General features: G+C 43.1%; 1 protein-coding gene and 1 non-coding gene across 3 annotated transcripts in view; one reads left to right on the top strand and one right to left on the bottom strand.

The window, feature by feature from the left end:
• The window catches only part of ZFYVE26 (zinc finger FYVE-type containing 26), a 60,935-nt gene that overhangs the window by 7,210 nt on the left and 38,937 nt on the right, over positions 1 to 14,788 (top strand). Inside the window, exons 5-16 of one of the 2 annotated variants that reach the window (XM_090271031.1) lie at positions 317 to 845; positions 1,226 to 1,347; positions 1,926 to 2,090; positions 2,235 to 2,323; positions 3,267 to 3,430; positions 4,616 to 4,819; positions 5,822 to 6,424; positions 6,668 to 6,754; positions 8,714 to 8,782; positions 9,460 to 9,611; positions 11,682 to 11,883; positions 13,264 to 13,527. In XM_090271031.1, coding sequence (XP_090127157.1) covers positions 317 to 845; positions 1,226 to 1,347; positions 1,926 to 2,090; positions 2,235 to 2,323; positions 3,267 to 3,430; positions 4,616 to 4,819; positions 5,822 to 6,424; positions 6,668 to 6,754; positions 8,714 to 8,782; positions 9,460 to 9,611; positions 11,682 to 11,883; positions 13,264 to 13,527 — 2,650 coding nt within the window. Of the gene's footprint in view, positions 1 to 316; positions 846 to 1,222; positions 1,348 to 1,925; positions 2,091 to 2,234; positions 2,324 to 3,266; positions 3,431 to 4,615; positions 4,820 to 5,821; positions 6,425 to 6,667; positions 6,755 to 8,713; positions 8,783 to 9,459; positions 9,612 to 11,681; positions 11,884 to 13,263; positions 13,528 to 14,788 lie in introns of both variants that reach the window. The other variant, XM_090271029.1, reaches the window with a different exon arrangement.
• LOC150016954 (small nucleolar RNA SNORA42/SNORA80 family) lies at positions 12,436 to 12,568 on the bottom strand. Its single transcript, XR_016510302.1, has one exon. It is a non-coding gene; the product is annotated as a small nucleolar RNA SNORA42/SNORA80 family (small nucleolar RNA).

Raw genomic sequence — 14,788 nt, 5'->3', positions numbered from 1 at the left:
ACATATGCTTTGGAGGCAGTAAGGAGAGACAATCCTGGGCGTGGAAGCCTTGGGCAATTGAGTTAATCTTTGCCTCAATCTCCTCATTTGTAAAATGAGGATAATAGTAGTGCGCTCCTCTTAAGGTTATTCTAAGGATTGATTTGATTTTTTCCGTGTAAAGGGCCTGGCACCCAGTAACTACTAGACAGGTGTTTGCTATTGTTACTAATAAATACACACACATATGTACTGAAAATAGGAAAACATAAAGGCTTACCGGTGATAACATTCTAGACATGTTCACCATACATCCCTCTCTTTACCCTCTATTTAGGAGCTCTATGAGGCTTTATCACAAGATACCGACGCCGTAGACCCTGTGCTGGACAGAAATCGGAGGCAGGAGAACAGGACCCTTCAGCTCAGCTCAGAAGCCGTCTCTGTGCTCTTGGATCTCCTGAGCCAGGCCTCCCAGCCAGCACAGGCCCTGCTGGAGCTTCTGCTTGGGGAGGACGATGGCACTGGCCTCTGTGGCTGGCCTCTGCAGAAGGCATTGGTGGCCCTCATTCGGAAGGCACTGCGAGCATTGCGGGACCCTGCCCCTGGACCTCCTGGGGGAGTAGATGCCATCTACGGAGCACTGCGGACTCTGCGCTGCCCTGCGGAGCCGCTCGGGGCTGAGCTGCATGTCCTGTGTGAGGAACTGCTGGAGGCCTGCAGGACTGGAGGGAGCCCCCTGCAGGAGCATCGGCTGCTCAGCTGCCTGCTGCACAAGGGTGGGCGTGGCCTGCTGTCCCTGTATGGCCAGACCTATGCAGAGAAGGCTGCAGAAAAGCCACCAAAGGCCACCTTGTCGGGAAAAGGTATGTTCCCTTTGCTGCTTCTCCTGGTGTGCTGGTAATTCCACTATGCCCAGCCTCTCCCGAGTTCCTCTAGGCTGGGGCCTTTCATGTTACTCAGGAAGGCTAATGGGAAAGGCTAAGCAAAAAATGGTGAGATCTTCTTTTGTAAAAGCACAGATTTTTTTAGTCTAAGATGGAGTGATAGGGAAAATATAAAGTAATAGCAATAGCAGCAAAGAGCTTTTCAGAAGCTACTGAGAGAAGGAAAGAGTTTAATATAGAAGTATAGGAAACCTGGTTTAAGTTTTTAAAAGAGTGAATTCTAACAGTTGGTTTTTCAAATGGGCTTTAGTGCTCCAGCTCCCCAGTAACCCTGTCCGGTTTGTTCTCAGTCTCAGCAGATCATCTAGACCCGGAGTGCGCAATGCTAGCCTTGTTCTCCAATCCTGACCCAGCCGAGGCTTGGAAATTGGCCTATTTCTACTGCCTGAGCAACAGCAAGCACTTCCTTGAGCAGATCCTGGTAGGTCAAATGTAATTATTTCCTATTACACAAGTTCCCAGGGACTCTCTACAGGCTTTTTCATTTCCCATTTTCTCTCCCACCCGTTTATCCAACACAGAGAAGTCTAATGAGCAGCGAGGCATTTGGTTCTGTCCATCCCATAGTCCCAGGGGACAGAAGTCTTTCAGAACTGGTATCATTTATAATTAAAACTGGAGTCATTTTTTTAGTCCTTTGGCAAGAACTAAAATGTTGATACTTGTAAGCTTTCCGGAGGGTGGGAGAAAAATAAGACAATGGCAGCAATATGTTACCTAACTGATGGTAATTTAATTACTCTGACCTCCTTCCACATTGCCACTGCACTTCAGATTAATTCAACAGATATTTATTGACCTCATCCTTTGTGCCCTGTACTAGGAGAGCTGGGATTACAGCAGAAGTCAGTCCCTGCCTTCAAAGAGCTCATAGTCTAGTGTTTTTTTGTGGGCCACTTCTGTCATTGTCAGAAATCTCCCTTCTGTGCTAAAAGGCTGCTTACCCTGATGAGCAGCAAGTCCACATAAATGCCTACAGCAGCCTCCTCTGACTTACAGGTGACAGCACTGACACTGTTGAAAGAGGAAGACTTCCCCAGTCTTGGCTGCCTGCTCGATAGAGAATTCAGGCCTCTCAGTCGACTGCTTGTGCTCCTGGGCTGGACACACTGCCAGAGCCTAGCATCAGCCAAGAAGCTGCTCCAGACACTCCACGGGACCCAGGTAACTCTTACTCTGCAACCTGAGCTTCTTAGAAATGAGTGCTATGGGACTTTGGGCTGGGGCAGAATGCAAGGTCCTGAAGTTCATTATAATCTCTGACCCCAGATGCCTGGGTCACCATCTTTTCCTTGTATGTCGACACAGGACCAAAGTTGTGACAAGCTCCTCAGGGATGCCTGTGATGGGCTGTGGGCTCATCTGGAGGTCCTGGAGTGGTGTGTCCAGCAGAGCAGGTACAGCCCTCTGCAGCCAGCTCCCTTCCCACCATTGGGAACACTTGACCCTGTGTACTATGCATGTGACCATTTCAAGACATCTTCCACAGAAATGTTTTGAGTTGACATTGTTGACCAGCAACAAATAATTATTCCAACTATTAAACCAGGAAAGAAACATAAGTAATAATTCTCTTCACCATAGCCATAAGGTATAACTAAAGGATAATTCAAGGATGACACTGATAAAAAGAATAATAGCTCACATTTCCTGAGCACTTACTACATGCAAGGCATAGCTCCAAGCTCCTAACGTGGATGATTTCACTTAAGCTTCACAATAATCCTATGAGACAGATACCAATATTATCCTAATTTTAAAGGTGGGGCAACTGAAGCCCAGGGGTGTTAACTGACATGCCCGAAGTGACACAGTAAAAGTGGTCCACATTCTCAGCCATGTGTTATCCTGGATCACACCTTTATTCAGTAATGGCCTATTGAACTGTGATTGAGCCATGTTTTCCTGATAACTTAGCCTCAGGTCTTTCCTAGGTCTGGGTTCCTGTTTTGTTCTTAACCCACTTCACCAGAGCTTCCTGAGGTAGGGTGGGCAGAGTGGGAAGTAGCGAGAGGCCCTTCCTCAAAGCAGAGAAGCTTGTGTCATTTCTTAGCTAGGAAGAGCACAGAAATTGGGAAGCTTAATCCGCAGGCTTTTTCTAGACTCACCTGACTAAAAAGGCCCTTTCGAAACAAGTAGAGCCGACTTGATAGATGTACTTCCCTAAGGGTAAATAAATGCTCTGCTGTATCCCAAGCCAACTGAAATTTAGCATTTGGGGAAGTAAAACCTGCGGTATGATGGGCCAGAGGGGAAGAGCGAGAGGGAATCGAGATTGGTCTTTCTCAGAGCAGTTACATAAAGTGCCTCTCCTTCCATCTTCCTGTCTTCCCCTCTCAGCAACCCCATACCAAAGAGAGATCTCCTGAGTCATTTACATGGTGGAGACAGCCATTCAGTGCTCTACTCCCTCCATCACCTCACAAACCTTCCAGCCCTCAGGGAGGAAGATGTTCTCAAGCTCTTACAGAAGGTGCCAGCCAAGGACCCCCAGCAAGAGCATGGTAAGTTGGCGATGGAGTTACTTGGGCAAGGTTAAGCTGGCAGGACCACGGGTGATATTTTTCTTTTTTCTCTTTTGCTTTGCTACATTTAATGCTTTTTCTTTGAGAAAGTTGTACTTTTACTATGAAAAGGATTAAAGCCAAATAAAGATGTTTAGAGACCCTTTAAAGATTATGGTGCCCTCCCTTTCTCCTCAAGGTCAAATTTTTTTAATTGATTATGGAATTTTCTTTCTATTTTTTAAATTTTATTTATTTACTTTTAGAAAGAGGGGGAGGGAGGGAGAAAGAGAGGGAAAGAAACATCAATGTGCGACAGAGAAACATCGATAGGCTATTTCTCTCATACCACGAACCAGGGACTTGCCCAACAACCCAGGTATGTGCTCTGACCGGGAATTGAACCAGCAACCTTTCTGTTCTCAGGCCAATGCTCAATCCATTGAGCTGCACCAGCCAGGGCTCAGTTGTTTTTTCCAATGAGATATTATAAATTTTTAAACAAGTATGAGGAATTTCAGAGTTTGTGGTTTTTTCCCCATGTCTGCTTTATTGCTTTCTTTATTTCCTTTCTCCTTTATTTTTTTTATTTTAGAGAAAGAGAGGAAGGGAGAGAGCAAAGCATCGACTTGTTCCACTTACTTACGCATTCATTGGTTGATTCTTGTATGTGCTCTGACCAGGGATCAAACCTGCAACCTTGGTGTTAGCAGGATGATGCGCTAACCATCTGAGCTACCCACGCCAGGGCTTCATTGCTACCTTAAAAATGTGAAATAATTTTTTCAAAAAATGTTTTGCTTCCTTTGCTCTCATTACTCAATCTCAACACGTCTTAAGCCTGCCTCTTAGATAATGTGGCACTACGTAGACTAAACATTTGCTAAGTTTTAATTTTTAAAAAAAGGAAAGTCAAGATTTTAAGAAATGTAAGGAAAAGTCTTGTTAAACAAGACTGTGTTGAACAGACATGTAAGAAATACATAGCTCTCTATGTTGAGCAGACATGCAGAAGTTAGTGGGCAAAGGCACAGAGGGGACTGAGAGTTGATGGCGAGCGGAGGAAGAGGCCTGGAAGGGGCACAGATCAAACTGCCAGGAAGGAGAGAGAAATGCAGCATCTCTCTGCTTCAGCCATCCTTCCAGCCCATACCTGAAGTTCTGCCTGTTCTTCTCTACAATTAGATTCGGCGGATGCCCCAGACCCTGAGCACCTGAGCCAGCATCAGAACCTGACCCTCTACCAGAGCTTCTGTGCCATGAAGTATGCCATCTATGCCCTCTGTGTGAATGCACACTGGCACACCCAGTGCCAGCAATGCAGAGACTGCCCCTCCGAGGGCCCAGCCGTGGCTACAGAGCCGGGGAATGATCCTGTCTCCGCCTCAGGTACAGCACCTGCCCCTGTCCCTGATATGAGCTGGTAACCTGTTCCAGAGAGTTCTTTATGTGGGAACACTTTTCCACCACGACTGGGGACATGGCCCTTGGTTTTGTTATGCCCAGGAATAATTTCATCTATTTATCAGCCTTTGCTGATCAAAGAGACGTGGAGAGAGCAAGTGACTTGCCTAAGTTCTAATGGAGTCTGATCACCTAGTGCAATGTTTTCCGAATGCTTTTTCTTTTACTATAATCCACAATAAGAATAGCATTTCACATCACAATGCAGTTTGCACATAGGTATATAATTTGTATGTTTATGTATGTATGTGTATATATGTATATAAGTGATATATAAACTGAAATAAGTTTAAAGAAACAATATACTCACCCTTCCAAACACAGTATGTGCTGGATTACTTGTTGTATTTCATTTTCTTAAAATGCAGCCTCTAAGTTAATGTCATGGGTCATAGCTACAATGTGAAAGAACCTATTTCCTATCCTCTGTCATTTTTCTTAATAACTTACAAATTTTTAACTTGCCATGTGTGACTGCTGGTCAGTTCTCTCTCCCTTGTAACTTTGGAATAGATCTTCACCTCTGAGCTTGGTCATTTCCAGTGACTATTTCTTAAGAGATCCAGGTAGCCCTTCATCCCCTTTAGTGTAACAATGAGTGGAAACAAAATTGGGGAGTAAGGAGCCTGTATGCTGGAGTGCTTGTCAGACATGAGGAATCATGTAATATTTAAAAATCACAAAGAAAATAACAATCGTTCAGTGAATGTACTTATAATTAAGGTAAAAAAATCCTTCTGAAAATCATGAAAAGACATCACTGAAGAGTCTCTTATTCTGACTGTGACTGCAATTCACTTAGTCATTAAAACATAAATAAATGAGTTAAAGTTGTGAGAATGCTTGAGTCTAACAAGTAATGTTTCTAATGTCTGCATTTTCTCTCTTCTCTTTCTCTGCCCACTTCTCTACTATATGCTTCTTTAGGTGCTTCAAATCTCTTCTCGACATACCTGACCAGGTGTCAGCAGTATCTGAGCAGGATTCCTGACTCGTTGTGCCTGGAACTTCTAGAAAACATCTTCTCATTGCTCCTCATCACCTCTGCCGATCTGCACCCAGAGCCTCACCTGCCCGAGGACTATGCTGAGGAGGATGACGTTGAGGGGAAGGGTCTGAAGTCCTCACCAGAGAGCCCTCAGCACGTAGCACACCCTGAAAGGAAGTCAGAGCGGGGTTCCCTGGGAGTCCCCAGGAACCTTGCTTATACAATTCCAAGTTGTCTGAGGACAGAGCCAAAAGACATTTCCCCAGGGCCTCACGGGCACAGCTTTTTGGACCTGAAGCACTTTACTAGTGGTATCAGTGGGTTCCTGGCTGATGAATTTGTGATGGGGGCCTTCCTCAGGCTTCTCCAGGAGCGGCTGGATGAGCTCAGCAGCCGCAGCCCCGCTGAGGAGCCGAAGCTGCCGGAAGGCCAGAGCTGCTCAGGAAGCAGAGATGGGCTGCAGAGCCGCCTACACCGGTTTTCCAAGGTTCTCTCGGAGGCTCAGTGGAGATACAAGGTGGTAACAAGCAACCAGGGCTCAGGTGAGAGGAGGTGGCAGAACCAATGGGTCCAGAAAGTGAGGAGGGAGAAAACCCCCAGGAATGTGGGAGAGAGCAGGAGTGCATGGCAGTTACACCGTAACTCCAGGCGTATCACCATAGCAACTGGTGTCAGAGCCGCGTCTCAAAGCCCAGTCCAAGTCTTCCCCGACCTGTTATCCCAGGAGGTGGGTCAAGTCGAAATTGATCACTCTGTCACGTGACACTCTGGGTTTGCTGTTTCAGAGGAGCAACCTTCCCGAAGGTACCGGCCCATTGCCCCACGGCACCCTAGTCTCCGCCGCGGTCGTCGGACACGAAGGAGCCGGGCAGGTAATCTGATGAGCTCTCCTCATGCCTCGTTCCCATGCACCAGGCAGGCGGTATGTTGCCACTTGTCTAATAGTCTTTAAGATAAAGCATCTAGTCCAAACAAACAAACAGAAGCCATCCAAGACTATCCTAGTCCCATTCTACCAAGGTAACGCTTGCTAATAGTTTCCTTCTGGAAACTTTCCATATAGTACAAGTATATATATCATTTTATATATACAGATATATTGAGAACTGTAACTTTATTTTCACTTATGTATTTTTATATATACAGATGTATCATACTATACATTGAGATTTTTTTTCACTTATTTTAAATGCTGCTTAATATTTCACTGTCATATGTACCCTTTAGTGGACATTTAAATTGTTTCCAGTTTTTTTACTATTTATAAACAATGCTACAGTAAACAAGCCTGTACATATGTCTGTGCATACTTGTGTGAAAATATCTATAGAATAAGACCCTAGCAATAGAACAGCAAAGTCTAAGATAGAATGTGGATGTAAATGAAGATACTACCAAATTGCCTTTAAAAAAAATGGGCCAATCTACATTCCCACCAAAGGTATGAGGGCCTAATTGCACATACATTCATTAAAAATGAGTACTTTCAGATTTTTTCAAATCTTTGCCAATATTTTTAATATAATGTATCATTATTTTAATATGCATTTTTTGTTTGAGGTTGAAGGTTTTCATATATTTATTGACCATTTATATTTTTTTCTGTGAACTGCCTATTCATGTCTAACTAAGGTCCATATTTTCTACTGGGTTCATCTTTCTTACTGAATTGTAAGAAACTTTATACATTATGCATAATATTCTGTCATTATGTACTAACATTTTTCTCCATTTTGTCTTGACTTCACATTTTTCTTAAGGAATTTTATACAGGAGTATTACATTTTTAGATAACAAATTTCCATTATTGTTTTTGGTGCTGGTTTTTAAATAATTAACAGGGATTTCATGAGTTTCCTGTGTCCTAAACATACTAGGTATCTTGAGGGAAGTGAATGAGGCATACATCAGGACCTTGCCTTTAAAGAATTAATAACTTAGCTTCATAGATGGTTTACATGAAAACCTTAAACTTCACTGAGTCTCTGCCTGAAAACAGAAGATATCTCTCAAGTCAGAAAAAAACAGATCTTATGGAAAAGTTGACTCTAGAGCCAAGCTCAGAAGAATACGAAGGCCCCAGCTAAGTGACAGTGAGAAAAATGAGCATGCTGGGTAGAGTGAAAGATATGAAAGAAGCCTAGAAAACGTCAAGGCTGAGTTGCTAAGGCCCTTTTTCAATGCATTGGTCTGAGTCAAAAGGCCCAGTTTGCATCCATCTGGCCCATCTACCCCAAGAATGCACCAGCCATCTTTCCTATAGCTGTGTGTTCCTTTCCAAACAGTGAGCCAAGAAGACTCCCTCACATAGGCTGATATTACCCTCAAATGACCACACTAAGGAATAGTGAGCCCCATTCCCTAGGAAAGGCATGTGTTGAGAAGAAGCTTTTTCTCTAGGCCTTTAAATAACATGGTCTTTAGCAGACCAGGTCTTATTTTTTTTGCCAGAAAATGTTGTGCCCTCCTTTGCTCCCTACTACTTTCTGGTCATTATCATTGTTGTGCTTTTTTTCCCCTTCAGAATATTGACAATGCTTAGTGAGCAGGTGGGGGGTCGCTGACCCCTAGAAGTAATTTGAAAGGCCCGGGGCTCTGAGACCCACAGCTTGGAAACCACTGGTGTCAGCTACTACCCAAACGAGCATTGGGGCCATATTAAGCCTACCCTTCACCTTTGGTCTGTAGGAACTTGTGTTTTGCTATAGAAGAAGCAGTGGGTATAACAGTTACCCATTATCCTCTCACTCTTCGTTTTCAAGCCAACTTCTCACTTTCTACATTGGAAGGGGTCGACGCTTGATTTTCTCTCTTCTTCCTATCCCCTCTAGGTGGCCGGGAAAGAGGTTCCAATCCCTCCCTGGAGAGTACAAGTAGTGATCTGAGCACAAGTACTTCAGGTACGGCAGTCCCAGCCAGTTGCCTGCCTCAGGCACCTTTGCCCTGATATGGAGTTGCCATACACCATGGAGTAAAACCTGGACTGAGCAGTTCAGGAAGGTTGTGTTCAGGAAAATACCAACTTCTGCTTATAAGATAAATAAGCCCTGGGGATATAATATACAACATGGTGACTGTAGTTAACAAGCCTGAATTGTTTATTTGAAATTTCCTAAGGGTCGATCTTAAAAGTTCTCATCACAAGAAAAAAAAAAATTGCAACCATATGTGATGATGAATGTCAACTAAACTTTGGTGATTATTTCACAGTATAGCAAATCATTATGTTGTATACCTAAAACTAATACAGTATTACATGTCAATTATACATCAATTTTTTTTTTAAAAAAGAAGTTTGGTTCTTTCGCTGGCCAAACAGATTTCAGTAGGGAAAGGGCTGTTTCACTATCAGAGAGAAACAGAGGTACAGTAAATACCTAAGAACAGTACTTAAATCTTATATTCAAAGATGATAGCATACATAAGTTTGCCCTTCAACTGAGGAAAAATCAAGACCCATTTACACAGCTTTTCAAAAAGAAACTTGAAGACATAAAGATTTGGTGGGAGGTTACATCAGTCGTTTTTCCTCAGTTTCTGTTGCTTCTGTGGCCCCTACATTCTTGTGTCCCAACAGAGGGAAGTCTGAACACTGTGTCTGGAAGGAATGAGTTGGATGGCCGGCTGCAGCCCCAGACTCAAAGTTCATTCATCCCTATGATGTTCTCCCCACCTGAGTCACTGCTGGTATCTTGCATCCTCCGAGGGAACTTTGCAGAAGCCCATCAGGTAAGGGGCTGAGCAGCAGGTGTTAGTAGCCTAGGCCTCACCTTGTCATAATAAAGAATGTGAAGTCTGCCCCTAGCTGTCTGGAACCTGCTGGGCCTCAGGTAAAGCTGGACACTTGTGCAACCAGAGCCACTCGCGAGGGCTTGAGGGGCCACATCCAGCAGGAGAAATGGGAGAGTGTCCATGTACAGGGCCCAGTCCTCAGCAATACAGACGTCAAGACCCAAACTGGAGGAGGTTGAAGCTGCTGAATCATTGGTTTGTTTTCTTAACATAAACAGTGTTTTGAAAAGATAATATATTTAGCTACAATCTCACCACTTTAAAACATGGAAATATTTTTGTTTCTTTCCTTATAAAACTTCTCTGAACAAATACATGATTTTATATGGTTAAAAATCATGATATAGACAATGTTTAATAATAGAGAGAATCCCAGTTCAATATACAAGTATAAGGGATACCAAACTAAAATATTCATATCATATAGGAAAAAGCACAAGAATAAATCAGAAAGACTTACCCTCCGTGAGCTTCTGTCTCCCCATTTGAAAATTGGACCAGTGTAGCTCAGTTGGTTGAGCATCATCCCGCAAAGCAAAAGGTCACGGGTTCAATTCCCAGTCAGGGCATGTGCCTCTGTTATTGCATGGTCCCTGGTTGGGGGCCTGTGAGAGGCAACCGATCGATGTTTCTCTCTCACATCAATGTTTCTCTCCCTCTTTTTCTCACTCCCTTCTCTCTAAAAATAAATAAAATCTCGAAAAAAAAAGAAAGGAAGAAAATGGAAGTTAAATATAATACCTATTGTCCTACCTCATAGGAATGTTAAGAGGATTCTGTACCAGTTGGAAGAAATATAAGAATCTTATGCTATTATTTAAATTTAATAGCATAAGAACCTACCATTCTAATTTTTGAAACTTCATTGGTACACGCATATTTATCACACTATGCTCATCCCTTAACGTGTAGGTCAGAATTTTTCTGTTGTGCAAGTTCAGTTGTTGAGGAATAAATCAAAGAGAAATCTAGGTGATAAGGGAATCTTTGCTTAGCTTCCTCTGGTCATTTTAGGTCCCATACTTTAATAATAATGATAATTCTGACCCTCTAGGGAGGATAGGACCCTCACCAGCCTTTCTTACACCCAAATCTGGAGGAAGTCAACTCTGAGCCCCCTGGTGCTTTATCCTTAAATGTCCTCACTTCCTTTTTTCCTGGGCCTTTGATCTTTATTTCTTTTTCTTTTTTTAATAAAACTTCATATTTTTCTAAACTGGTCACAGAATAAGCCATACATATTATGAGTAAAAACCAGAAGTATTAACAAGAAAATAATATTACTTGTAACCCTGTTGTCCAGGACCAATATTAAAGATGAAGTATATTTTTTGCCTTGATTTTTCCAAGAAATATGTGACTTTTATATAGCCAAGATTGTTTTTAATTTAAAATTTCATGTAATGCTATTTTCCCACTTGCCTTATAACTGATGTACTGACCTTACAATAGTCTCATCACGCAGCTGCATTTGACCATTCTCTTGTTACTCAACGCTTAGATTATTTTCAACCTTTTGAATTATTTCTGTAAGAAAATTTCTCATGAACATTTCTGAGTCAAAGAATCTAAACGTTTTTAAAGCTTTATGGGTTGCCAAATTGCTTTTCTAAAAAGGTTGTGGCAGTTCATTTTACCACCAACCCCTGAGGGTTTATTTTTACACTTTGTCATTGTGATGGATGCAGAATGGTATTAATATGACTTAAATTCCCTGGATTACTGAAAGGGATAACATTTTTCATCTATGTACTAGTCATATGTATTTCCTCTTTGGAACTGTCTGTATCTTCTGCCAATTTTCTAGTGGGGTTTTGGTGGCTTTCTTGCTGACTTGAGTAAGTTATTTCTATATTTGATCTACTCTTCTAATATGCAGTACTTTTCCCACCCTATAAAACAGGTGTTTCAGGGTCATAGTCTAATCGTAGGCAAGATCCCGTATCTCAAGATACTCCCAACTCAGTGGGCTCACCACAACCCGCATTCCTGCCTCTCTCGTACCAGGTGGTGTTCATGTTCAACCTGAGGTCCTCGCCCAGCTCAGGGGAACTGATGTTCATGGAGTGCTACCAGGAGGTGATCCAGGAGCTGGCCCGCGTAGAGTACAAGATTGAGAACCAGAACTCAGACGGGGGTAGCAACACCATTCGAAGAACAGGCAGTGGCCGCTCAACTCTACAGGCCATTGGAAGCGCTGCGGCGGCAGGTCAGTCTTCCCTTTTGCCTCCACAGGTGGTGAGGTATTTGGGGAAGGTGGGTCTCAGGAGAACAGCCACCCAAATGATAGGCTCGTCGTGAAGAGTAGAAATCCAGAGCAGGACCCTCACCCTGAGGAATAGCAGCCCTGACATACTGAGAGTCCGTTTCCACCTGTGCCCAAATGCCCTGGTCATGGTGGTCACATCCCTGCCACTCTCGAGCTACTCCATTAAGCTTGTCCTGTGTGACCTAAACTGGAGAATAGAATGCTATTTTTACCGCGTGTTTTTCTGGCCACTATCTTGGACTTTGGGAAATGGTTAGGAGTTTATTTCCTTCCCATGTAATTATGCAGGGATAAAGTATATTCTTTTACAGTTTTTTAAAGTTAAGAAGTTGTAAGAGGAAAGGGGGACAACTGTAATTGAAAAACCAAAATAAATTTAAAAAAAAAAAAGTTGTGTATATTACCAATGGCCTGCAATTCACAGATCTCAATTCTCAGCCTCAGCTGCTCGACAAAAACTCATCCTTTCAGTCTTTCTCTTTTTGTTTTATCCACTATGCAACTTGCTTCAGTGTCTTCAGCCTATGGGCAGAGGCCAGGCAATGGTTCAAGGCCACAGTTTGCTCTGGCAAGGGGAACTGTGAGAAACCCAGCGGGCAGGCCTACCATAAATCCAAACCCATGCATTTTCTTGAAAATGGAATCTTGTCCCACATCTTCACATTATCTTACTGGTCGAGGCTCTGTGTATCAAATAGTGTCACATGTTGCTCCTTCTCCATTCTCCCAGAAATTTTCAATAGCTACTCAAAAATATAGATGCACTTTTTTTTTAAAGATTTTATTTATTTATTTTTAGAAAGAAGGAAAGGAAGGGAGAAAGAGAGGGAGAGAAACATCAACGTGTGGCCACCTCTCACACCCCCCCAACCCAGGCCTGTGCCCCGACTGGGAATCGAACCGGCCACCCCTGGTTTGCAGGCCAGCACTCAATCCACTGAGTCACACCAACCAGGGCTCCTTTTGTTTTTAATATAAATGGGCTCTTACAACACGTACTGTTTTCTACCTTGCTTTTTTCACAGTGTATTTTTTTCTGATTAGCACACAGATCCACCTCATTCTTTTTCAACCTACTTTTAGATTCCATTTGGAAAAAACCCCCACTCATCTTAGCCACTTTGAGTTTCTCTTGGTCTCCCTTTCCCGGCCATTGTTTTGATGCCCTAAGAGTGGGCTGCAGTGATGGTACTAATATGCATAGAAGATACCCTGTGCAGAAGGACCTCAAACACTTTTTAAATAACTACTTTTCAAAATGAAAATGCTACATAGAATCATTTTAACCTCTTACTTTTTACTCCATTGCTGGGTGTCCAGGGATGGTATTTTACTCCATCTCTGATGTGACCAACAAGCTGCTCTGCCCCTCTGGAGAGCCCATCCCCACACTCCAGGAGGACTTTTGGATAAGCGGTACCCTGGTGGAGCCCACCGACCCCCTGAAAGAGGTCCTGGAAGACCTCAGTCCCCCCGCCATGGCTGTGTTTGACCTTGCTTGCTCTCAGTGTCAGCTCTGGAAAACCTGCAAGCAGCTCCTAGAAACGGCTGAACGACGTCTGAGCAGCAGCCTTGAACGCCGGGGTGAGTGTGCTTCTTTAGCTTTATTCCTTACTTCTCAAGTAGGTTTCTGAGATACTTGATAAAATGTGCAAGAAGAACGTACTGGGGAAGGAGGGACAGGGAAAACAGATTATTAGTTAATTTCCTCACGTCCGATCTGATGGCAAAAATATAGCCTATTAGGAGCTTCGCCTTCTTACTAGATATAGCAATGTGCCATGAGTTGAGGAAATTCTTTTCTGACTTACAGATAAATATAAGGAATAACTATATATTCAGAAATGGTGTAAATGGAATTTGTGTGTTAAGACTGCATTCCCCCTGTAACCCCACTTAACCTATAACCTGGGGATGTTCTAGAGTTTGTAAACCAGGTATAAGGGACAACTTAGTAAATCTCAGTTGGAGAGAGGGTTGTATCTTGAAGTAAATGATATCAAAATATGTACATGGAATTCTTGGAGGAATGAGGATAAAAGAATATGAAGACAGAATTAGGCAAAGTTCACACACCAAACATTGGAAGGAGTGACCAGTGAGGGAGAAAGGAGCATGTTCTCTCTCAATAATATGGAAGGAAGAATGGTAAATAGATTATATATAATATGAGCAGGTTCAGTGATTCACTAGAGAACTCACAGAACTCAGCATATAGTCATGTTCATGACTCAGATTTATTTCAGCAACAAGATACAAAGCAAAATCAGTAAAGGGAAAGTTCATGAGATAGTCTGGAGAAAACCAGGTAAAAGGCTTCCAAGAGTTCTCTCCCTCTGAAGTCACTCAGGATGGGCTTAATTCCACCAGCAATGGGTTGTGACAAGGGTAAAGGGTTGTCTATAGGGAAGCTCATTCGAAACATAATGCCCAAGCCTTTCTTTGGAGGCTGGTAACAAAGGCACCCTCTCCCACTGTGTTCCAAAATTCCAAACTCAGCAGGAAGGCAGGTGTCCAGCATGAACCACCTTGTGCAAAGAGTGTAGGCACAGCGAGCCACTGGTCATCATTTAGGGAAAGTTTTATATCACTGTAGGAAACCGCTTACCAGTCAAGTTCATGAATACCAGCCAGTACCAGCCTGGCAAGCATTCCTTTCTAAGGACAGAAGATTCAGGTCTGCGGTGTTAACTATTCTGCACACCTCTCCAAACCACTTCCAAGCTGTTGGCTAAAGTGTCCTTCAGTGTTCATGTAGTCCTGCTAAGAAAGTATACTATGACACATGTAGTTCTTTTGGGGGGAGGGGGGGACAGTTCCCCTCCCCTTCATCTGGCACTTACAT

This window comes from Furipterus horrens, unplaced genomic scaffold (assembly GCF_987537825.1).
Source record: "Furipterus horrens unplaced genomic scaffold, mFurHor1.1.pri manual_scaffold_3, whole genome shotgun sequence".
Lineage (NCBI taxonomy): Eukaryota > Metazoa > Chordata > Mammalia > Chiroptera > Furipteridae > Furipterus > Furipterus horrens.
Note: the sequence above shows the minus strand (reverse complement) of the source record. Positions and strands in the feature narration are given on the sequence as shown.